This window comes from Trachypithecus francoisi, unplaced genomic scaffold, assembly GCF_009764315.1.
Source record: "Trachypithecus francoisi isolate TF-2019V2 unplaced genomic scaffold, Tfra_2.0 Lachesis_group11, whole genome shotgun sequence".
Lineage (NCBI taxonomy): Eukaryota > Metazoa > Chordata > Mammalia > Primates > Cercopithecidae > Trachypithecus > Trachypithecus francoisi.
The window spans coordinates 122,134,186-122,160,168 of NW_022681456.1; the positions used below are offsets into that span (position 1 = coordinate 122,134,186).

A 25,983-nucleotide genomic window follows, 5' to 3' on the forward strand; every position below is an offset into this window, starting at 1 on the left:
TGAAGTGATTGAATATAATGTCCACGGGCTTTTGCTTCTATGGTGAAGTTGTATACTGTTGCACAGGGACTGTCATATGCTTTGCAAAATCAGAAGTGTTTTTCAGACTGGAGTCCAGGGAGAAAGTCACTTTTCTGCCAATTCTGTTTTATAATACTTCTCTCATTTCCAGAGTATGAAGAGGATACTGACCCACCCGAAAGAGACCCCACTGCTAGAACGAATAAGATGTGCTGAAAGCCGGAGCATAACTTGGCCACTCCAAGATTTAACAACCAACTAACTACCCATCATTAACAGCAAAGGTACTGAAGCATGAAGGAGTCTCTTCCCAGTGGGTATGAAACACACAGAAATGCAAACAGAGCAGACACTATGCTTCTTGGACACACCATCCAGGTTTAATAGCACTCTTCAGTAAGGTGGAATTAAAGGTTTACATCAGAATCCACTGTGTATTTTTCTTATTTCACTGTATATTTAAAACAAGATAACCTAAATATAGGTCTCAGGGCAGAAATGTTCACTTGCTATAAACACATTTTTTTTAATCTCCACAAAGCCCATGTTAAAACAAAAAAAAAAAAAAAAGAAAATCCTTCCAGGTTTATTTGAAAACAGGCATTTGAAGTAGGCAGCTCGTATCTGATTGCTAACATTAGGATTATGCTGCCAGAGTAGTGAAAATCAGATAAACAACACCAAATTTTGTTGGAATAAAGCATACTTATATCTCAGTGAGCTTCACATGGCAGCTCTGCGTTCCTTAAATAAAAAATATGCCATTTGAACCTATGTTAAATTTTTGTGCTATCATTATTTTTAGAGTGTCCAGGCTGTTTCTCAGCTGTTCTATGTTATCAAGCTGAGTTTAAACTCATGACAACTTACTGGTGTCTGTAGCGGTACATGGAAGTGTGCCAGTGTGTGACGGGGTAAAATTGGCACAGCCTTATGAGGCATCATTTTTAATCAAAAATATTAGCAACAAAAGATTTTAAAATTAAAACTATTAAAGGTTATAGATGACTTGATTTTGAAATTCATATAAATTTTATAACAAAACAAGAGACTTTTAAAAAACTATGTTTATGATTGCCTATTTTGGATGTCAGCACTAGACCTCTCAGTATGACATCACTCTCTGCCTTTAGAAGTAGTTGGGAGAAATGTTTTAGGAGCACCGTAGGCCTATTTTCCTTATTACCTTCTTTTCCACACATCACAATGGGAGAAGAATAAAAGGACTAGCCTTAAACAAAACAACCCACCTTGTTGGCAAAACAGTTTTCAATCTCAAGCTTGTCGGCGTCTGCAACAATTTCTCCATTAGGTAAAACAGTGTAAACAAGCAGATGAGCACGAGGAGCAGAGTCTGATTCCACTCGAAAGGAGAAGGAAAACACCCCTTTCACTGGAGAATTGAAAAAGAAGAACAAGTCCAGAATTATACAGTAGCAACAGAATTATCAATTTTATTTTTTAAAAAGGCATTTCCAACTACGGACTTTATTTACATTTGGAGCACACTGAAGTAAGAAAAGACCTGCATTTATACCACTGTGCAGGTAGTAGTGTTCAATAAAGATATGCTGAGCTAATGACGTTTTCCCTTAAAATGACACTTCCTTAAAATGAGCTAATGACATTTTTCCTATATCAGGTTTAATTGTTCATTTCCTCTGCTAAAGAAGCAAAAAGACATTTGATACATGTCTCTGTTTCTAAATTGAAAAATATTATTCAGAAAGCAGTCAAGAGAGAAGAAAGAGAACTTCTAGACACTTTTGGTTATAATTCATATGTATGTAAGGGCAACATAAGAAGGCAACACAGTCTTTTCCTTCAGGTCATTTATAATACAGCAGGGATACAGACACAAATCACATAAAAAGCCTTGTGAGCCTTTGATTTTTATAATAGAATTCTGTGTGTTCATCTTAGTGGTTGTCCTCTGTGTGAACTACATAGTGCTTATGTAACCTTCCTCTTGATTTTTTTCATAAATGTTCTAAGTTTGATCTTTGTAGCATAAAATTATTCTTTAAAAATTGTACCCTTTCTGTATCTATAAAAGATTTGAGGGCAGCTTTCATGAAAATACAGAGAAACAGCACAGTCAAAATTTGAAACAGTAAGATGAAAGCCAAATGAACGTGGAATTCTGGAGCAGGGTTAAACATTTCAGGAGTTAATTTTATTAGGAAGCTACAACAAAGTGGTTATTACACTAGAGTACTTAAGTTTTTCATTGAGTTTCCAAAATGTCAAAGACAAAGTCAAAACAACCTTTTACATAACTGTCATTAAATAAAATGAAGTATATTTTTTCTTAAAGAGAGAGACACTTCTTCTCCCCACCCCACCACCTTAGGACTCAATCCATACAGGATTTAAACTCCACTGCAGAAACAAACTTTGAAGATATTGCTTGGTTAGGCAGTAACTTTTTCTTATGTTATTACAGACAACCTTACCTGCTCTAAAAAAATCAGTACAATGTCCAATAACATAAAATCAAGGATTAAATGGAAATTTAGAGTCAATGTTTCATATTTGAATGAATGTATTCAAATTTTGTGTTTTATTTCAAGCAGAAAGAAAACAATCAGTAAGAGATTATATAGACCTAAGAGATGTTACAGACCTAAGAAGAACCTATGGTGAGCGGGGTCTTAGAGTGTGGGTATTGCATCCTTATTATGACCTTAGAAGCCTCTTTCTGGCTCAGAAAGACTGGGAGAAAGTCTATGAAAAAAAGGTTTTCATCTAGAAGTAGAGTTACAGGAAATTTATTAACAGGCTAATCTGGAGCTCAAAAAATTACAAACAAACATTAATATTTGTAAATCATACTTAAATTCATAATTAATTAAAAAGGTATTTTAGACTGGGCGTGGTGGCTCAGGCCTGTAATCCCAGCACTTTGGGAGGCTGAAGCGGGTGGATCACAAGGTCAGGAGATCGAGACCTTCCTGGCTAACATGGTGAAACCCCGTCTCTACTGAAAATACAAAAAATTGGTCAGGCGTGGTGGTGGCCTACTGTACTGTAGTCCCCACTGCTTAGGAGGCTGAGGCAGGAGAATGGCGTGAACCTGGGAGGCAGAGCTTGCAGTGAACCGAGATGGCGCCACTGCACTCCAGCCTGGGCCACAGAGCGAGATTCCATTTCGAAAAAAAAAAAAGAAAATTATTTCAATTAAACTTTACACGACTATTTATTTATTTATTTATTTATTTATTTATTTATTTGAGACGGAGTCTCTCTCTGTCACCCAGGCTGGAGTGCAGTGGCCGGATCTCAGCTCACTGCAAGCTCCGCCTCCCGGGTTCACGCCATTCTCCTGCCTCAGCCTCCCAAGTAGCTGGGACTACAGGCGCCCGCCAACGCGCCCGGCTAGTTTTTTGTATTTTTTAGTAGAGATGAGGTTTCACCATGTTAGCCAGGATGGTCTCGATCTCCTGACCTCGTGATCCGCCCGTCTCGGCCTCCCAAAGTGCTGGGATTAGAGGCTTGAGCCACTGCGCCCGGCCTACACGACTATTTAAAGGAAAAGTTGTAAATAGTTGAGTTAGGTGACTAATTAAAAATCAATTTTTATTTGAAAATTTATTTGAGTTCTGTTAATAAAAGTTGCTTCAGTCAGTGATAGCTCCTAAATATTCAATTTTGTTTCAAAATTTGAAACAAACAAACAAAAAGAAGTCTATTATTTATTTATGAGATTTAACTTGGGGATAACTGGTAGCAAGTAAATAGGCCAGCTGTACTTATCTTTTGTAAAAAATATATTTTTTTACTTGTCTTTTATGAAACGTTAAGCATTCTTCCTAGGATAACAGGAATTAAGAGATATTTGTGATTCAAGGAAATAAAGAAGAAAAGTGTGATCTAAGATAGAGAAATTCTATTAACCCAGTTGACCTCAATGACATTCAGAGAACACTCCACTTAATAGCAACAGAATACGCATTCTAACATTTACCAAGATAGACCATATTTTCTGAGCTATAACATATCTCCATAAATTTAAAAGAATTAAAGTCATACAATCATAATGTCATTAAATTAGAAATCAGTAGCAGAAAGATCTCTAAAATATCTCCCATTTAGAAACTAAATGACACACTTCTGAATAACTCATCGTTCAAAGAAGAAATCAAAAAGGAAAGTAGAAAATATTTTGAACTGATTCAAAATGAAAGTATCACATGTAAATATTATGGGATGCAACTAAAGTATTATTAACAGGAAACTATGTAACACTAAACCCTTGTATTGGAAAAGAAGAAAGGTCTCAATCAATGACTCTGGCATCCTCATGAAGAAAGTATAAAAAGAAGACTAAATTAAAATCAATCTTTTACTGATAAAGATCAGTGGATATCAATGATATAAAAATAAAAAAAAAGAAAATCAATTAAACAAAAAACTAGCTGTTTGAAATGATCAATACAATTGAGAAGCTTCTAGTCAAACTGATCAAAAGAAGACATAAATTATAAGTATCTTGAATGAAAGAGGTTCTATCACTATAGAAATTCAGATATTTTAAAACTATAAAAGAATATTATGGACTATTTTATGTAAATAAATTAGACAGTTTAGAAAAATAGACAAGATTTTAAATGACATACACAACCAAAAATTTACGAAAGTAGTTGCAAACTTAAATTGCACTTCATTAAAGAAAATAAATTTGTATTTAAAATCTTCTCACGAAGAAAATTCTGGGCCAGGCGTGGTGGCCCAAGCCTGTAATCCCAGCACTTTGGGAGGCCGATGCGGGCGGATCACGAGGTCAGGAGATCGAGACCATCCTGGCTAACACGGTGAAACCCCGTCTCTACTAAAAAATACAAAAAAAAACTAGCCGGGCGAGGTGGTGGGCGCCTGTAGTCCCAGCTACTTGGGAGGCTGAGGCAGGAGAATGGCGTAAACCCGGGAGGCAGAGCTTGCAGTGGGCTGAGATCCGGCCACTGCACTCCAGCCTGGGCGGCAGAGCGAGACTCTGTCTCAAAAAAAAAGAAAAGAAAAGAAAATTCTATGTCCAGATGGCTTCACTGGTAAATTCAACAAAATATTTGAGAAAAAGAAATACCAAATATTAATGAATTCAGATATTTAGGGAGAAATCTTTAAAGAAAAGTGTTAAAGGGTCAGTCTGGTTTCTTCTTCCTGCTTATAACAAAACTGGAGAGGAGAAAAATGAATGAGGAATTAGTCATCAAAAATGAACTAGGACTTGATAATTTGGAAATTTCTCAGCTTATCTAGATTGCAAAAATCGGTAAAATTAAGACATTCACTGTCAGGAAATTGTGCTCTAGAAAGAAGCTATGATGTGACTGGACAAACTTTTGCTAAAGATTTTATTTGCAGATAAATTAAAATGTCAGAGTAATTTAGTCACGAAAAAGGGCTCTTCGAAGTGCATGACTCTTAGATACCCTTACCCATCTCAACAAAAGCCAAAACTGGAGATAGAATTATCCAGCAAACGTCAACGAAGAGGCTTTTTGTTTAACGGAATGAATCTCTGTTACACACAGGAGACCTACATGGTTCTTGAAAAGTTTATACTAATAGAAACATGATCAGCTTCAACTGAAAGGGACAGAGAGAGTATAGAATAAAAGAATGTCAGACCTCTCAAATTATGCAAGCAGGAAACAAGGTCTGATAAAACAATTCAGCTGCAAACGCATCCTTCATGAAAAAGGGTGAATGATTCCATGAATGGATTCTTGAACCCAGAGGACAGAGAAATGAACTAAAGAGGATTATTCCCAGGTGTTAACGCTATGCTCTTTTCTCAGCCAGATTTCAGCACTTCTTAGGACTGATGACTCTTTTTGCCCTAGGATGGATTATGTCCAGGACCTCATTAACACCTAATTTAGATGATTGAGATGTTGAGATTTGGAACTTTTGAGCTAATGAGACTGTGAGCTTTTAATCTTGTGTTAATGCTGTAATGGATTGAGGCTTCTACCGATGATGGATAGAGTGAATGCACTTTGAATGACGGATGAATGTGAATCTCTGGGGCCAATGGGAAGATTGTGGTAAACAGAATAACGGCCCCTGAAGCTATTCAATTTCCAAAACTTCTGCATATGTTACTTTATATGGCAAAAGGGCCTTTGCAGAAGTGATTAAATTAAGGATCTTGAGGTGTGAAGTTTATTCTGGATTATCCAAGTAGGCTCAATGTAATTACAAGGATCTAAGGATCTTTCTAGGAGGAAGACAGGAAGGTGAGAGAGATTTGAAGATGGTTTGTGGCTGAATTTGAAGATAGAGAAAGGAACCACAAGCCAAAGAATGCAAGAGGTCTCTAGAAGCTGGAAAAGGCAAGGAAACAGCCCCCCTCAAACTCCAGCAGGAATGCAGTCCTGACACCTTGAGTTTAGCCTAGTGAGACTTCTGACCTCCAGAACTAGAAGACAGAAGTGGTATTTTAAGGCACTAAAACAAAGAATTAGAAGTGTTGTTTTAAGCCCATAAATTGGTGATAATCTATTTCAGTAGTCATAGGCAATGCGTACACAAGCACACAAAGTAAAATTTTTCTGTGGTTATTTTCCATATTTTTCAATTATTTTCTGCCTTTTAAAGACATTTAAGACATAAAATGAATATATATTAGTTTAGGAATAAAATTTAAAATGTAGAAATGCTATAAAAGAAGAAAAAATTTTAACTGGGCTAAAGCGAACCCAGTATGTCATCCTATTACATCAGCTTCTTCGTCTTTGGATGAAGAGGTTGATGACTGTGTCTTCTAATGTGAAAATAGCTCCAAATTGCTAAATTGTTCAGAATTTGACAAGATGAGGGAGGAAAGAAAAAGGAAATCTTGAAAATACTTACTGTTTCCCTGTTCAATGGATAACACGTGGATTCCTGATTGGGAGATTTTTCCTCTTGCTTTTATCTGAAGACAGAGGGAAATATATTCATTATTATTTAAAAGAATACATTTTAACCTAACTTTAAAACATTCCTGACATATGGGTGAATCATAACCTTATTACCCCAACCTAGAAGTTATTTTGATCACTAAACTTCCTTTTCAATATCTTCATATATGCGTCTTTACATACTTTAAATAAAAATATATAATTTTATGATGTTTTACTATTTTATTTCATATTGATCACTCCTAATATATTATATATAAATATGTAAACAAAATTTATGTATTTTTTCAACAAACATTTCAAACATCTACCTTATGCAAAGCAATATATAGTGAAGGCAGATATTAACTACGCATAACTATTCTCTATTATTACCCCTATTTTTAAAAAAACTAAATGTATGAGCATTCTCTATATGCCAGGAACTGAATTAAGTAATTTACTGTTAATTTAATTGTTTAATTTACACTATAATTCTATGAAGTAGGTATTAATATTATTTCCAGGACTAAAGTGAGATGACTGACATTTGCCTTTCCAGATGAAATTAGGTAAATTATCCAAGGTCATATATCTAGGAAGCAATAAATCTAGGAAATTCAAATTTATGGTTAATTTTTCTAATTTTTTTATGGAATTAAGAAAATGTTATTAATAGTTAATGCTCTTATACAGAATTCCCTATATTTAACTTTTTCTTCTTAAAATGACTTATTTGAGTAACTATTAGCCTTGGACATTTTAAATTTGAGGGCATTCATGGGGATATTGGCCTCAAAAGTATCACTCCAATTTATAGTCTGCCTGTTAATGTACCTTTTCCTTGCAATCACACCAGTCATAAGCTTTGTAAAATAATTACAATTGAATATTTTTCCAGAAGATTGTTTATAAGTTTTATTTCCTTTTGAAGTAGTTCATGGCTCTTAGCCTTTGCTTATTTATCTACTGAGTTCTAAGAAAAAATTTTCTCTTTGACTAAAAACATTTTATCCTAGGCTCTTTCCTCTCCTGCTCAACAAGTTGCCATTGGAACTCTGCAAGGAAAAATTCTAAAAGTTTCAGTGGTGACCAGAGCGTAAATGAGAAATTAAAGCATTAATATTTGTTAGGAAGTCACTTCTCTTTGAGCATAAAAACAACAAAAAATATATTATTGTTATCTTGTAAATGGCATTACTTAGACAGGAACCCAGCAATTTTGGAGTCTACACAATTAGAAAGAGCTACAGTGGCTCTTATTCTTACCAAATAGTAGAAGGTTAATTCTTTTTCATCCTTGAGAATCTCTTTATTCAGGATATAGTGTACTTGAATGTCCTGGGTTTGTCCACAGGTCAAAGTACCAATAGTAGGTTTGAGGTGAATATAACTCTTGCTTGGGGAAAAAAAATGCTTTGCGGTATGAGATGTTTGCTTATGAAACTCAGCAAGCCACCAGTTATCAAAAGAATTGTTACTCTCTTTGTATTTGACCTAATGGAAGAATAAATAAGCTGTTTTATATATATCTATTATATATATGATTGCAAAAATATATAAAAATATGTATATGTATTTATTTTATATATATACATAAAGCAATATAATAATTGTTAGCCATATAGAAAGGCTGCTTTCTTAAATATAGCATAATCTGTAAACTGCTTCCCCTCGAGACCATTTAAGCTTATGCTGTATTGCTTTGGTAGATGTTATTCATTCATAAACAAGGTCAATTACTTTTTCTTAACACGCTACGGCTGCAAATTGCATAAGAACATTTGAATATTCAACACAGAACAAAAATAGTAATATGCCAAAGAAATCAAACAAGATCTTACTTGTATTAGAATCATAAAAATATTCAGTTTTTCAAAGGAATATCAAGATGATTTATTCAATGTCTCTTGAACCTAAATCATATTGTCAACAGAGTTTACCTACAAGTAAAAGATTTCTGGTAGACTTTTCTGTTTTTATAATTTAGGTTTCCATATTGTTTAATTTACATTTTACTCTTTATCACTTTTTTTTTTAACTCCTAGAGTTCACATGCTTCTCAAATATCTTTAATTATCCTGGCCACAGTAATCTCTATCTTTTTGGTCCCAGATGCCCCTTTCCACTTACTGAAACTGTGAGAAAAGGTGATACGTAGTTGGTGGTGTTCATTGAAATGTTCACCAAGCCACGTTCATCAGTAGTTGCACTGAAATAGTATCTAGTATTCACATGAACATCTACAGTTTTGTTGGTGATCGGCTGATGGTTTTCATTGACTAGAAGAACCTAGAGATATAAAAGTCATAGTTGGTTAAAGTGTCATATGGCAATAACATCTTCCACTCTGTCATGTTTACCTCCAGGTCACTCCCTGTCATCTACTGAAGATCTTAGAATCTGAAAATGAGACTTGTTTTCTGAACTCTAAACTATGATTTTTCTTTTTAATACTTCTTTTTAAAAATCATTTTGAAAGCTAAATGGCAGTTTATTTTCCATGATTATTCTAAATTCACAAATCATAATTACATACATTTCCTGGGTACAGTGTGATGTCTCTATATATGTATACAATGTGGAATGATTAAATATACTAACATATATATCATCTCACTTACCACTTTTTCAGATGAGACATTTGTAATTTATTTATTATTTTGAAATGTACAATATATTATTACTGACTATAATCATACTGTTATGCAATAGATCTCAAAATCTTGAATAGTTCTCTTTGGATATCTCATGTGCACTCAAATTGCGAATATCAAAAAGTGGGATCATTACACTACCTTCCCAAACTTTCTCCACTTCCAGTGTTCTCTCTTTCAGTATATAGTTCTTCCATCTATCGGATAACTGATGCAGGAATACTGAGGAGTGGGTTTTTTTTTAATGAGTCATTTTCTCACTTTCAGTGCTTATCTCAAACTTATTGCCAAGTGCTATCTCCTCTCCCCATCTCCCATCAAATATATATTGATTCTATCTGCTTCTCTCCAAATCTGCTGCTACCATTCTAGTTAAAACCACAATATTTTTCCCATCTGGTTTCCAGTAGCTTTCTATTTAATCTTCTGCATTTCCTTGCTGCTTCAGTCTTGTCTAAACCGTTTTATACAGCCTGAGCTAACCTGATCGTGTTACTCTCTTTCTTAAAACTTCTTCTTTCTTCACTTCTCAATCCAAAATTCTTACCATATCTTAAAAGACCTCAATAACTGTTCTTGCTTGCCTGCAATTATTCAGTCAATTTGGTCATGTCTTTAACCTAAGCTGTCATCACACTGGCTGCTTTTTAGTGCATTGCTCTTGAAAAACTGTTTCATACCTAGAGCCTTAGACAGTCTCCCTTTTATCTTACATTTCTGACCATATCATACTCACCCTTCAAGTCATCAGTTTTTCTCATGATCTTCTCTCTACCTGAAATGGCCATATGAAACTATATCTATTTATTTATTAATTTCTTGATAATTTAATATGAAATACTAGGATAAATGAAGAAAATCTAAAATTCAAGTATAAAATATCAGATATAAAATTCAAAATATAGCTTGAAGCGTTTGCCCATGAACTGTTAGTTCAAAGATTAGTTACTGCAAAAGATAATTTAAAATACCTAGAAATCTTGCATCTCTTATATGAAAGAAAATGGATAGTTTACTAAATATTGGCTCTACAATTTACCAATATTGATATCTATATGAAACTTTGAAATGGAAAACAACTTTAAAAACTACCAGTAATAAAAAATTCAATCATCTAGGTGACAGAATATGTTTGAATTCTTCCCATAAAAATTATGTTACAAAATCATTGTTTATAGAGAGACAATCAAAGAGTATGCAGCTGAACTACACAAATGTATTACAGAGGTGTGTTAGGAAGCTAATAAAACATGCTTTGTTTTTCTGGATTTTGTGATTATATTTGCTTTTTAAATTATAATCTGCTGTACTTTTTTCCTATTTGAAATATTACTTTTTAAAATAAATTTTGATTTTGTGATTTAAAACTTCATTTTCTTAAAAACCTCATGCCCCAAATTGTGATTATGTTAAAAAAAATTTTTTTTTTACCTGTCCATACCAGGGGAGTCCACTTCTGTAATGTGAATCTACTTTAGTAAATCTCAATATGCTTAAGGTATTTGTGATTTCACATGATCCATGCCCAGTTAATTCCAATCCTGAAAAAAAATGAAGTTGAACCATTCTGTATATTAAAAACTCACCTCCTACTTCCCCCCCCAGCCTCACTTCATCATAACAAAATACCATCCGCATTCTCTTTTCTTTATTCTTGCCAGAGTTTCCCACACTTACAAGCTATTTGACAGGCAACTTGACATTAGCTTCACCTTCATATGAAACATTACTGGTATCCATCATCCCTCATTCCTCTGGTTTTCTACCTACATTCTATATTTTCTCATCTCCTTTATGATCTTGCTCCATCTTTGTTTTTCCCTCTCTCACATCCCTGCTCTCCCTCCACAACTTTCTGTACATGGTTAGATTCTTCATAATCACACTGGCCCAAAATATGCTTGAATTTCTAATGCAAACTTTATTTCCAGAAAGACCTGTCATTTCCCTGCATGAGCTATCCAAAGGATAGTGAACACCTGGTGCTTTTCCATTCAGTGATGTGTACTCTGTATCTTGTTCTTATCAAAAACACAGTGCTATCAAAGTCTTAAAAGATTCCTTACTTGCCCTCCATATAGAATTCTCATCTCAGACTTCATTGTACATGAACTCTCGGTAGTACTCCACACTAAGTGCCACTGAAACTCTTCCTTCCAGGGGCTTCTAAAAAATTATCCTTTTTGTTTTTGCCCAGTTCTCTGACTTCTTATTTAATTATGCTGATTTATTTGTTACTATCTCCTAAATGCAGTTGTTTCTGTCCTTGGACACCTCTTTGTTCTGTCTCTATCCTAAACTTAGCAGTGCTAAAAGAGCTCACTTTCAGAGCATTTGCACTCACTCTTAAGAGGACATAGACACAATGAGAATGGATTTAGATTTACATCTCTGGTCCTAATTTAACTCTGGCTCTCTTTTAAAATTGTCAGCTAAATACATCTACTTCCGTTTTGATATTCCAAGTTATAGTTATCTTTAACACATCTCAACAGTTCTTTTTCATTGACTCATTATCTTGGTTAATGGCATTTCCATCTTCTAGACCCCAAATTTGGAATCTTTGGGGTCATCTGTGATTAATCTTCCGACGTACCACATTGTAGCACATTTTTTCATCTACCCTATCCTCTTCAGTTCCGCTAGACTTACCTTTTAAGAACATCAATTTATTTAGAGTATTCTTCTCAAATATATTGAAAGATATTCCAGCTTTTCAGAATAAATCTAAACTCTTTAGTGGATGATTTACTTTTCTCAGCCTCCATTTTCAGATTCGTCTGAGATCAAACACAGTTTTTGATGCTGATCACGTTTTCCCTTTCCATCATTAATCTTTCAAAGTATTACCTACCCTATATAAATCAGTTGAAATGCTATTTTATCCATAAGGTTTTCTTTGGGCTCTAGAAGGTATACTAGAATTAATTATCTCTCTTCATACTCACTTGGCCCTCATTTTTGTAGAATTTTTATTATGGCTATGTGCACACACACACCTAATTTCTGTTTTTAGATGCCTAATTCCTTGAGGGCAGGGACCATGTTATTTTCATAATCTCCAGAAACTATCAAGTGTTTTATATGGAATGGAAGTTTGATAAATATGTATCACATTAATAAATACTTAAAAATAATACAAACCGGTTCCCTTCTCTTGGACCTTGGCTTCCACATGTAGTGTCATGTCATACCCTTTTCGTCTCAGCTGAAATATTTTAGTTTTTACGAGTTGTGTGAAACATCCTTCAGTGTCTGTCTGAAGAGAAAGAAAGAGAATTCTTGGGTCTTCTAATATGCTACTTTAAAAGTCTGCTGTCAATTTAGGAGAACTTTTTTATTGGCCATAAAAATATATGTAACAAATCTTCTGACCATCCTTTTGGTGCTTGTCTTTTCCCAAGCCCAAGAAGGACATAAAGTTTCTTCATTCATCATTGATGTATTCATTATCAACCTTTGGCTTCTCCCCTCTTTTCTGAAAATGGATTCTGTTTCTGCCATATGAAACTTTCTAGCATTTCCAAACGTGCCATGATATTTTGTAATTCTATCTCTTTGCATATGTTGTTCCTCAAATGATAATTTTCTTTCTCCCATTCTTACCTTAGCCAAAAACTTAACTCAGACATAACCTATTCTGAGAAGGCTTTCATAACCAACATTACCTAAATATTGACTAGGATTGCTATGTGTTTTTGTTGTTGTTGTTGTTGTTGTGTTGGGGATTTTTTTTGTGTTTTTGTTTTGTTTTGTTTTGTTTTGAGACAGTCTCACTCTGTCACCCAGGCTAGAGTGCAGTGGCCATGATCATGGCTCACTGCAGCCTCAACCTCCTGGGCTCAAGTGATCCTCCTACCTCAGCCTCCCAAGTAGTTAGGACGACAAGTATGTGCCACCACACTGGCTGATTTTTTATTTTTTTATAGAGACGGGGGTCTCACTATATTGCACAGGTTGGTCTCAAACTCCCGGGCTCAAGTGATTTTCTCACATCAGACTCTCAAAGTGCTGGGATTACGGGTGTAAGCCACTGCACCTAGCCAGGATTGTTATGTTCTTAACTGTATATTCTCAATATCTAGGATATTAATAGGAATATATACATTTTTTAAATGGAATGAATCCTCGCCATAACCAAGTTCTCAAACTAAATGTTAGGGTACATGTTTTAATAAAGATTTCTTTCTTTTCTTTTTTTTATTATTATACTTTAAGTTCTAGGGTACATGTGCATAACGTGCAGGTTTGTTACATATGTATACTTGTGCCATGTTTATGAAAATCTTCATTGCATAATAAAATTGAATCATATTTATTTTTATATAGATGTCATGACTCACTTGAAAATAGAAGTTAATACTAGTCTCCCTGATACATTACAGATTTGGGCAGCTAGATTCCTCTTATGGTATCTTGCTTGTCAGTGTCTGCCTTGGTGTTCATTATTATATTCATTATTCTGGCCTCTCATTCATTTGCTCTCTGCAGCTTTGATAACTTTCTTTTCCATACCCTTGAGGTAAGAGGTGGGACTCAACTTTGGAAGTAGGTCTCAGACACTGAACCAAAGAGGGAACTTACTAAAACAGAGATGCAGGGGAGGCTGCTTTCCATAAGACATGCCTACCAGTGTGCCATGTCAGTTTACCGTTGCCATGGCAACACCCGGAGTTACTGCCCTTTTCCATGGCAATGGCCTGACAACTCAGAAGTTACCACCTTTTTCCTGGAAATTTCTGCATAATCTGCCTCTTAATTTCTATGTAACTAAAAATGGGGGTAGATATGACTAGAGTACTCCTTTGAGCTGCTACTGTGGGCACACTGCTTACGGGGTAGCGCTGCTCTACAAGGAGCAGTACCTCTGCTGCTGCTGTACACTGCTGCTTCAATCAACGTTGCTGTCTCTAATACCTCTGGCTTGCCCTTGAATTCTTTCCCGGGTGAAGTAAAGAACTCTCTTGGGCTAAACCCCCATGTGGGGGCTTACCTGCCCTGCATCACCCCTACAGTGTCTGCTCATACTGCCACATCCTGGACTTTGTGCATACTCTGCCTCTGGAATCAGTAATTTTTGCCTCTTATTTTTTAATACATCATATTCTACTTTCAGCTGTTCCCCTTAATTATTCTTATTCCACTTCTTCCTTGACGTGTTTTGGGCTTCTAATCCATTGTCCTTCGAAGTCTTCCTTTTTTCAGCCTTATACTTAACATTCTTCCAGCGCAGTTTACTTTCCATGGCATGCCATTTGATTCTTCCACTAGCCAAATTCTTAACACCTGCCACACACATTTTTCTCTTTTCTGTTTGATAAAAGCCAACTTTGGATCCTTCCACGTCCTTTTATGCCCGTATATCTGGCATTTTGATTGCTGTTGGAAGGAAATTACCAAACTAACCAAATAAATACGACTAGAAACTCATGAGCCCAACCCTCAAGTGAGCCCTTAACACTGCCAGACCATCTTACAATTTTTCCCCCACTCCACCATTTTGCTTGATGGGTATTTCAAACATTATTCTCTGTTGTATTGTATTCACTATTGTAATCCATGAGAAGAGAAAACCTTGGTTTTAGTGACCTGAGGAGAGTGATTTCCACGTACCTGTTGACTGAATTCTTCGCAGATACTTTGTGAATGTGTGTTGTGGCAGCCGAAACAGTATAATAAATATCTTCTGCATACACTAAGCGTCACCATCCCAGGGACAGGCTCTCCATATGTGTACCTATAACAATAAGGTGGTCAAGCAAAAAGCTACTCAATACAAATAATACTGATGTTTCTTCAACTGATTTGATCCATTCATACATCCACCTTAAGCAATTTATTACCTTCCATATTATTTGCATTTTATAAACACTTAATCTGAGAGACTGTGTCTTAATTGTCCATAACTCTAAGAAAAAGTACTGGAAGAATCTTTTTGAAACAACTCCAAATGGAAAATTACCAGTTTAGTTTTTCTCAGAGCTTTCTTCCCTCTTAGCTGCAGTTTTACTGTAAGACGGTCCTATTTCCCTCTTTCTCAGCTGCCAGATTATCTAGGTCATGATTCCAGCTTTGACAACACCTCCTACATTGTTTTAGAGCAACATATTAAGACTATGTAGAGAGTGTATTTCTGAGTTCTCCTTGATTTATAAGCACTTTAAGAAAATAAATGAGACGTTAGATGGAAAATAGTAGCTATAAAACAAAAATGTTATACATAATGACTCAGTTTGATTCTGCCTAATATGATAGAAGGATATGACACAAAGCCATAACTAATTTGTGGTCTCTCAAAAAAGTGTTTTGTGGACCACCAACATTGAAATGATCTGGGACACATGTTAACATGCAGATTTTGGAGACTTTCGTCAGATGTATGATTGGAAACTTTGGACATGGGGCCAGAGAATCTGCATTTTAAGTAAGCACACCCCTCACCCCGTAGATTCTGATGAACACTGATGTTTGAAATCTATTGCTTTCACCCAAATGATGGGGGAGATAAGGTGTAGGGTCAGTTCCCCAAGCTTCTCCTTTTTATAGTTCTTTTTCCCCCAGAATTCCTTTAAGTGCTGATAAAGTCATCAATCATCTACTAAATTCCAATCACTTTTGGAATCTTCAAATCTGGATCAAAAGGCTTTCCCTCTGATGAAAAATTTAAAGCACTGAGTTTAGTGAGAAGGATGAAAACATGTTGCTCATGCTGCTCGCAAAAGCAAGAGGGGACATACACTTGTCTCGTGTGTGTGGAGGATGCCGTAGTGCACTAAAAGGCACTAAAAGGCAATCGAAGGAAGAAATAACTACAATATGTATTTTTAATTCTGTCATATGCATCCAGGACTTGAGCCTAACTTTCTCTCAACATTTCCCATGTCTTTCCATAGTTTAATTAGAAGCAGTGAAGAAAAGGGAGGTAATTGGACACAGAAGGCATGAGCATCCAGGACTTGAGCCTAGCTTCCTCCCAACTATTTCCCATGTCTTTCCGTAGTTTAATTAGAAGCAGTGAAGAAAAGGGAAGTAATTGGACACAGAAGGCATGAGCATGAGATCCTTAGTTGGATGGCCTAGATTCAGTTGAGCACTGAGTCTAGGATACATAAATGCTTCATAAAGCTAGATTGCTATTTAAATTGCAGAACCAATATAGAATAGTGGTGAAGAGTTTGGGGTCTGGTTCCAGACCATGGGATTTAAATTCCAGTCTACCATTTACTATCTGCAGTAATGTGAGCAAATTTCTTATTCTCTAAATGTTATAGTTTCCCCATTGTAAATTGAGGATAATAATCTTCCCCATCTCACAGGATTACTTACAGAATAAAAATGTTAGTAAGCACAAGGCACTTAGAACATTGTCTGGCACATTTCAAATGTCCAGTAAATGATTTTACAATTAGCAGATGTGTCATCTGCTGCCATCCCTGCTCCCTGCTGTGAGGCAAGCTACAAAGAGAGTTATTCCTCTCCTAATTAAAATACTTCCAAGTTTAGTAACTGTTATTTACAATACCTCCCCTCAGATAGAGTATGGAAATAGAAATGAGATGGAAAAAAAATGCAACTCACAAGGCACAGGTGGTTACCATAAATTCTTCGTCTAGAAAACCAATAACCTTGGGCATTTTTACTTGGACCTCAAATTTAGGCAAAACTGTTTTAATAAAAAAGAGAAAACAAAGGTGAGAGTGGGCCGGAGATCTTGCAAGTATTAGCAGCAGATGCTATGACAGAACCTTCAACACGTGATCACATGAAATGACTTCAGCTACAACAGGGACAGTACTGAGAAGGAGAAGTCATTCATTACCATGAGCAGTCTGCGCTACGTTCACTTGGTTAAGTTGATAATACATTTCCTAGCCTCTCTTTCTCTGAATTTGTGCAAGATTTCTCAGATAGAGGGAAGGCAGCGTGATTAGTCCCTGAAGATCATCACAGTTAATGTGGCAAAGTGGGACCAATAGGTTTCAATGTATTCTTATTCTTTCCCTCCCTATGCCCAGCTCTTCTTCCCAAATGCTAGCCCTGCTGACTAACAGAGGTCTCAGGCCTACCATCTGACACTTGGCTACAAGCCTACTAAAGTGGTAGCTGTGTGGAGTGCAGACGTAATAATCTTCCACAGATTCTTCTGTCAGCTCCTCTGAATGGTTGGTGCACTTGGGCAGCTGAGGGTTCCTGGCTTCCCAGACCTTTGCAAGCTCACATTTATACACCCCTAATCATGCTTCAGAACTGGCTAGTAATTTTCTCTCATCTGTCAACTCCTCCTGATGGCCTCTTACTTTTCTAGCTTCTCTCACAGTTTTGTAAGGTGTTATTCCTATAATATAATCCTATTCTGTGATTTTGATGGCAGTTCTGATGAATTTTGGGAACCATGTTTTGTGATAGGACTTCTCAGTCATGGCATAAAATATTTAATTTACATTACAAAATCCACATAACTGATAACTAATAAGATGGCTTCAATGTCTGACTTAGTAATCAACTATGGTTGAGTACTAACGAAATCAAGCGTGTTAAAGTTTAGTTGATTACTATACTTAGTTGAACTATAGTTTGGTTGATTGCTAAATTATATGGTTTAGGAATCGTAGTTGATTAGAATAGTATAGGTGTAGGTTATAGACAACCATAAAATAACACCAGGAAATACTTTCAGTTATAAAATGTAAAAAACAGATATATAGTGTATGTAGCTGACACAAAGTATTGGTTAACAATTTATGTTTGAGTAGCAATTCAAATCTTTCTCACCCCTTCATGACTCTGTGATTTTTCTAAGTTGCTAACTTTTCCAGTACTGATACGCTCATTTGCAAAATGGGAATAATAATAGTATCTGCCCCAGAGGGGCATTATGAGAATTAAATGAGGTAGTGCATAAAAAGCACTTAGCAAATACATGGGTAAATTTAAAAGCTTGCTAATTTTCAACTATTGTATGCTAGACCTTTGATTCTTACCTATATGTGAAAATTATCTAATCTTAATTACTCTGATGTTGTAAATGCCTTACACATAGAGCATTCTTACCATATTCATTCACCTCAAATGAGCGCTCAATTTTCTTCCCTGACTCTTTCTGCAGCATGATCTTGTAGGAACCCAGAATGGGCTCCACGGATAGCGGGAAAGAGAGTTGGATGAGTCCCCCTTGCAATTTGAGACTTTGCCTTTGGAAAATTCGGTTCTTCATGGGGTCCTATAGGTGAAAATATGATGAGTTCATAGAAACTATTGAAATATATACCTTTGAGTAGAAGGGCAGCTTTGCCGGTAAGAAGGCAGCTGGATCACAGATGGTTGGTAAATTGGCCCAAAGGTATTAACAAAGTTTTATAGGAATTCCAGCCTGAGATAAGGGCAAAAAGTTTACTAGCGATGAGATATTACAGATAACATTTCATACTGATGCCTCTTTTTGGTATTATGTATATTTATTTTGGTCAGAAATATTGGACGAGTCATCTCAAGAAATGTTCCTGCATTTACATCTTATCCACTTAGAATTTAAGGTGGACAGAAAAACAGTATTTGTTTAGCTTTGGTGAAATGATGAGGGAAGGGACAGAGGCAATTTAATGTAACGTGTAGAGAGTCCTCATTCCAGTTGTAATGTACAATATACCACTTACCTCAATATAAACCACTGGAAACTGAAAAGAAAAAAAGATAGTATGAGCACGTGGTAGAATATAGAAGGAGAAAACCATGACACCAGCACTGACAGAGTATATGGGCCAGAGAAAGTGAGTCTGTATATTCCAAATGAGGAAATATCCCATTTGGTTCACAGTACTTTATATATTTGGTTTGGGACATACATCTTTCAAGAAGTCATGACTTTCCTATTGTTAAATAACATACAATTGAGGAAATCTATTTAGATAAAAAGGTCCGAATAATAAGCTTATTATTATTTCACAGATGATATTTGTTTAAGAGGGAAATCAAATTCACACATTTATTTAATGAAAGTAACTGCAATCTTTAAAAGGACAACTTCAACTGCATACTGAATTCATTTTAAGAATGCGGTTTATGGAGTGCCTTGATTCTGACCTCCCTTATTCTTCTAGCAGAGATATCCTTATGAGATCTTCCTGCGGTGGGTTTAAAATACCTCTTTTATTGGTCTTAAGTTTCCTAAAAGAATAGGCCTTATATTTTCCCTCAACCATCACCCATCATTATGAGACTCACCATTTCATCCAAAGGGTGGAAATTGACATCCATAGAGACAACACGGAATTTCACTGAAACAGAGGTATTTTCCTGTGAAATCTCCCAGTGGAGCCTGGGGTAGTAACAGCATGCCTGAATTCCCAGGATTGCAGAATAAAGTAATAAAGAAGCTCCTCCCCTCTCCCAAAGTTCCCCTTGCTCATTTGATTCCTCATACCTGTTTGTCCTGGTTTGTATATGGATTTGTCTGTCTGGACAAAGACTAGGTTCTCTGCTGTAGTTATATGTATTGATTTGCTCTTTGTGAAATGCAGAGTTGCCCCCTTTACCTCCACAGCAATGACCACCCAGGAAGATGGTAATTCTGGAATCTGTAAAACAGAAATGAGCTGAAGAATCTGCCCAGACTTACTTCTGAATTTCTCAGCCATTAGGAGTTTCTGTCTTCCTGGTTAGTCCCTGAGAATTAGTAAGGGACAAAGTCAAGGATTATGCTCCTTGTTTTAAAAGTAGATTATTATGATGTTGTAACATGATAGTAACATGATTGAAGGAGAAAATATTGCAATAAGATGAGCTAATTCTTTCAAGCCAGTTATGACTGAAATAGGATGCTTACATTTTCACAGGAAAATGGTGATATTAAAATAATTATTAAATTTTATTTTTCAAAGGTCAACAACATTATATATTATATGGCCAGGCACAGTGGCTCATGCCTATAGTCCTGGCACTTAGGGTGGCCAAGGTGGGCAGACTGCTTGAGCGCAGGAGTTCAAGACCAGCTATAGTATCAGCTACTCAGGAGGCTGAGGTGGGAGGATCAACTGAGCCTGGGAGGCCAAGGTTGCAGTGAGCCTTGATGGCACCACTGTACTCCAGCCTGGGTGCCAGAAAGAGACCCTGTCTCAAAAAAAAATTTATGCTATTATTTGTGGTAGTCATGTACGATTAAACAATTAATACCTTAAGTAGTAAAAGATTAAAAGGATAATATATCAACTATCAGCCATTGGTGAGATCTTGTGTAAGTTATTTAACTTTATAAATCTCAGTGTTTCTATCTGTAATGGCATGAATATTATTTACCTCAGAAATTTAAGATCAGATTAAATCCTTTCTATAATTACTGTTAAATTTTATGCATGACACTTGATTGTAAATATCATGTGAGCATATTCAGTAGAACTTCCATTCTTAAAATCTAAATTGAGGCCAGGCACGATGGCTCACGACTGTAATCCCAGCACTTTGGGAGGCCAAGGCATGTGGATCACAAGGTCAGGAGATCAAGACCATCCTGGCTAACACGGTGAAATCCCATCTCTACTAAAAATACAAAAATTAGCTGGCCATAGTGGCAGGCACCTGTAGTCCCAGCTACTTGGGAGGCTGAGGCAGGAAAATGGCATGAACCTGGGAGGTGGAGTGCAGTGAGCCGAGACCATGCCACTGCACTCCAGCCTGGGTGACAGAGCGAGACTCCGTCTCAAAAAAAAAAAAGAAAGAAAAAAGAAAATGTAAATTGAGATTCATCTGTATTTCTCATTTTTCTTTCATTATGCATTTTTATTTTCAAAGGATCAGAACCAAAGGTATCAGCTAATATAATATGCTCTTTCTCTTTCCAGCTCCCTTATTTCAAGGAGGAGTACTGACCATGAAGGAAGTGCAGTAGAAATAGTTCCTCTTCGTCACCAGGTCTGTGAAGAGGGGATTGTTCTGCATTTCGTACCTCAGAGTTACTTTCAGTGCCACCGTCTCATTCAGGTGATTAAGGATGACACAGGCCTTTTCAGGAACTCCAGTGTAGAGGTGCGATGGGACCAGCACTAGGTACTGCCTGTGGAGAGGAGAAGTCCAGATTAACTATGGAGGGGTCAAAGTGACATCATTATTATGGCCATTTTCTAAGTAATTTTTGCTTTTGTCACCAATCATAGAACAGAGACAGATTTCAGCAGGAGTGTATTCTCCCAAGGCCAACCCAAAAGATCTGAGGAACTGAGAAAACCACAAATTAAACAGCTATGCTTCTCTTCTGTTGTGGAAATACTCACCCACATAATATTAGAAAACCTGTCAATAGCCATGGGTAAGCAACCCATGAGTTACTATGTATTTTGGATAAAAATTTCAAAATGTGAATCAATCAACAAATCATCATTGAAAGCATTAAGAACCTCTCTGCAGGTGGTCTTGGGTTTTGCATGAATATTGCTACAAATCTCTTTGTTCCAGGAAACTAGGAAGGATATAACATTTAATACATGGGGAGAAACTGAATTGCTTTTCACTACGACCATGGGAGCAAAAATATCTTTTCTTTCTTTAGCTCTTTGGTGATGGAGATAAGGCAAGCTGAGCTAGGCTAATCACCACACATACTGCCATATACACCCGGAAGAAAATACCACTCACCTCTCACCAACTGCCTCTCACAATCACCCAGACACACTACATCTGGGGATGCTGTACCTGTGCACACTCTTCTCGCTCTTCCTGAGTGTCCCTGTCTACCTGGAAAACTTCTATTTGCTTCCTAAGACTTATCTCAAAAGTGACTTTCTCTGTGCAGAGTTTGGTGAAGCCCTGTCTCTTCCATCAGACCTCATGAAGAGTGAGCTTGCTTTGGAAGTATTCTGACAGAATCCTGCAATGCCTGCTTCTGTTTTCCTTCTACAGTTCATTCTCTGTGCACCATCTCTCTGCTTTTCCATACTGTGAGGTGTTGAGGGCAGCGTCTGAATTTTGTTCATCTGTAGATTCCCAGGACCTAATGCCAGCTCCTAAAGGTGTGTCAAAGGATTGAGTGAACTGACACACAAATCCTGGGTTGTCTGCAGAGCATACATTCATCTTGGCAATCCCTGACTTGAGGAAAACACAGGTACTGAGTCATTTCACAATTGTCATGATGTGCAATCCATTTTATGAATCAATAAAAAAGTATCCCTTTTTGGGTAGGAATTTTATATTCTTTTCCGGTAAATGTTTCATAGATGTTGCCGCCTTATGTCTGTGAGCTTCCTGAAATCGGAGGATGTCTCTTTCCACATGAGTAGTAGTGACTTGCTGATCCTTCCTGGTCCCTTTGACAGCAGAAAATTGTGTAGGGAATTAGGAAACACAGATCAAAGAGATAATACAACGGGAAAAAAGGAGGACAATATAAGTTTCTGGAAATAGTGCTTACGGTTCTGCAGCAGCTGAAGCATCACTGGAAAGGAGCAGGAAAAGCAGGATCAAGACTGACTGGGGCAGTTGATTTCCCATTATGGTGCAGAAGGGAGGAGGGCAGAATGGGAGTCTGAGCCCTCGATTCTTTTAACCCTGTTCTTGCTCCAGCTCACTGGTTTTTATTTCATCTGATGGGCAATGAAAGTAAACTGCCAATCATTTATTTTTGTAACATATTAACTACTTCCAGCATAAAAAAATCAATTCCAGATAATTTTCATGACTATAGGTAGTATTTTATTCACTTTCCCAAATTTTCTAAATTCCTGAAAAATAGTAGTTTGAGGCTACCACTAGCTCAGGTAATTAATCAGTTTTAAAACTATTTTCATGAAAATACAAAATAAATTACATGGTTTGATGAAATACACCAATATTCTTGCATTTTTAAAAAAAGGTATTAATGTAAATCCATATCCCAAATATGTTTTGATAATCTAGGGAGCATGACATATATTCGTCACCTAAGATTCATCCTAACTGGCTCTTCACTGAAACATGGAAAAGAAATCTGACACAGAATTTTAAATAAAATAAGTTTGGGAGCAACCTCTCCATTGCTTGAAAGATTCACTTTTGATTTGTATAGGCATTCTTATATTTATTATTTTAAAAAGGGCTGTTCATTGGGTATAATAACGTATGTAATATATAATTACTATTTCTTAGTTCATTCAACATCTAGAATATAAATTCAATTAACTTATTTTATTCTCTAAGAAAATGATCTCTCTTTGATGAACATTCTTATTTAATTGTATCCTGAGTGATAGAAAATATTTTATCAACAGTGATGCATCATCCTGTTTGCTTTCCAAGGGGGATTCAAATGTTAGAATTTATTTTTATGGAACACTGAAAAGAAGAAAGGTCCCATTGTTAAATTAATAAAACTAGGGCCTTATAAAATTGAAGTTTGCACATTTTGAATAAAGAACTGATTTCAACTATAAAATAAGATGTGAAGAGAAATAGGCACTTCTGAGAATGGGGAATATTTTATTGTGTTCCCTTCTAAATTGGGGCTAGGCAGATCTTGACGTACCCTTTTCTATATGACCTGGAAGAGTGATGGAGAAGTAAAGATGATGTATGTGACAACCCTTGGTGAACTGCAAAACTGTAGATATGTAAGCTATTAAAATTCCAATGATGATAAACTATGGCTAAAAAAATGCCAAGTCAAATAGAATAAACTGTAGTTTAATACATTGTGTTAGCCCTTGGTAGTTAACAAATACTTGCTTGGGTGATTGTAAAACTCTTCTGCTTTATTTTGGCTCCATTTGTATGCTCTCTTACTTCCACTCATCTTCCCAGCTCTTCCCAACTCCCACCCTCACCCCTAAATTACCATAAATGTGCTTATTGTCTATCAGCTTAATATGGGATAAATTAACCTACAGTAAGCAGTAAATGACTTTTAAGAGGTCTCTATATTACTTTTTCCAGACATAACTATCCTTTTTAGATATGCACCAAACCTGTATTTGACCAAATGCTGGATGACTAAACATAAAATCCTTTTTCATAGGCATGAAGCAAAAATTGTCATCATAGTTTGAACTTCTGGAATAGAAGAATAAATCTCAAGATTATCAGAATTTTATCATTTTAATTTTTAATTAAAAATTTTAGTGGATACATTTGAAATATTTGACATTATACGGTAAACACAATACTTTCTCAGCACTGTCAGCTAAGGCTTCTATACTTTTGGGATCTTCAAACATTTTCCTTGTATTCCTTAAAAGAATTTTATTAAACATGTAATATCTCACATATACCTGACATCTAAAATTTTCACCATTATCAAGATGGTAAGTGTAGTATAATATTGATATTTAAAAAATAAAATGTAATACCACTTTTTAAATGTATCCGATGAAATGTAGACACTGCAGTGATTTTTTTGCCCATCACCATTCCTGTAAAACATACGTGAACACTTTTTTCCCCAGTAGGAAATTTTATATCGCTCTTGTTTCTTTTTAGTCTTCTATTTTCATTCTACTTCCTCAGGTAATTTTATCCTGGAGTTGCATACTTCAATATATTTTATTGTTCGCCCTATTATATGTCTCTGCAACTAAAGATCACCAAAGATTATTATAAAAAATATTCTTGAGCCTGTAAAGTTCTAATTAGTAATAAATGTTTTCTAGATTGCATTATTATTAAAATTATTATCAATATGCTTTTTATAAAATTATATATATATCTACTACAACCTTAATAGATATTAAAAATGAGAACATTTTGTTCAAAAATAATTTTTTAGCGAAATAAATCATGTATTCCAGCTGGCTCCCTCAAATAAGATTGTGTATTCTTGGATGAATATTGCTTATTGCTGGATTAAAACAAGTTTCATCTATTCTCTATTTTTTCTACTCTGCTCTATTTCAATTCCAGAATATTGCTATTCTGTTTTCTATTGTATAGATGTAAGCACTAAGAAAACCTGTTCACATAAAGAGAGAAGTAGAAATATGGGACATTCTGTTATAACAATGTTATCTAAATATTTAGGCTTCCATGTTATAAGCCAAAGGTCACATTATAATCATTAAAAATTACTTTCAATTATCTATCAGCTGATAAATCCTCTGTAATTTTATTGAAAGCAAAATGCTAAACCAGGTCCATTGCAACAGGTTTTGGAAATCAGCCATTATGATCATTCTTATTCTCGGTTCCTAGAAAGTATTCAATGAAGGCTTAAAAGGACTTATAAACGGCCACCAATCATTACTTTCTTACTTAAAAACACAACTTTTACCAAATATACTCAGAAAGTTTGGAAATTTTGAAATATCATTTATTTTAATATACTTTGTCAATATAAAGCCTCATAAAAGGCTTTTATCTGATCAGAACCATAACCTGCACATTTAGTTCATTTCATGTAACAAAAGTCTCCACCAGTAACCTGACTTGCAAAGCCAGTCCTTATTGTCAAAATAACCATTCAA

At 35.7% G+C, this 25,983-nt stretch overlaps 1 protein-coding gene across 1 annotated transcript in view; it reads right to left on the reverse strand.

The window, feature by feature from the left end:
* LOC117090918 (pregnancy zone protein-like) overlaps positions 1-23,044 on the reverse strand; it is a 50,031-nt gene extending 26,987 nt beyond the window's left edge. The window contains exons 1-14 of the mRNA XM_033223500.1: positions 22,965-23,044; positions 21,428-21,611; positions 19,986-20,139; positions 19,787-19,839; positions 19,219-19,239; positions 18,617-18,785; positions 17,144-17,228; positions 15,179-15,302; positions 12,710-12,824; positions 10,997-11,106; positions 9,042-9,200; positions 8,178-8,405; positions 6,880-6,943; positions 1,272-1,414 (exon numbers count right to left, since the gene is read on the reverse strand). Coding sequence (XP_033079391.1) covers positions 1,272-1,414; positions 6,880-6,943; positions 8,178-8,405; positions 9,042-9,200; positions 10,997-11,106; positions 12,710-12,824; positions 15,179-15,302; positions 17,144-17,228; positions 18,617-18,785; positions 19,219-19,239; positions 19,787-19,839; positions 19,986-20,139; positions 21,428-21,611; positions 22,965-23,044 — 1,689 coding nt within the window. The remainder of the gene's footprint in view (positions 1-1,271; positions 1,415-6,879; positions 6,944-8,177; positions 8,406-9,041; positions 9,201-10,996; positions 11,107-12,709; positions 12,825-15,178; positions 15,303-17,143; positions 17,229-18,616; positions 18,786-19,218; positions 19,240-19,786; positions 19,840-19,985; positions 20,140-21,427; positions 21,612-22,964) is intronic.
* Between the last annotated feature and the right edge of the window lie 2,939 nt (positions 23,045-25,983).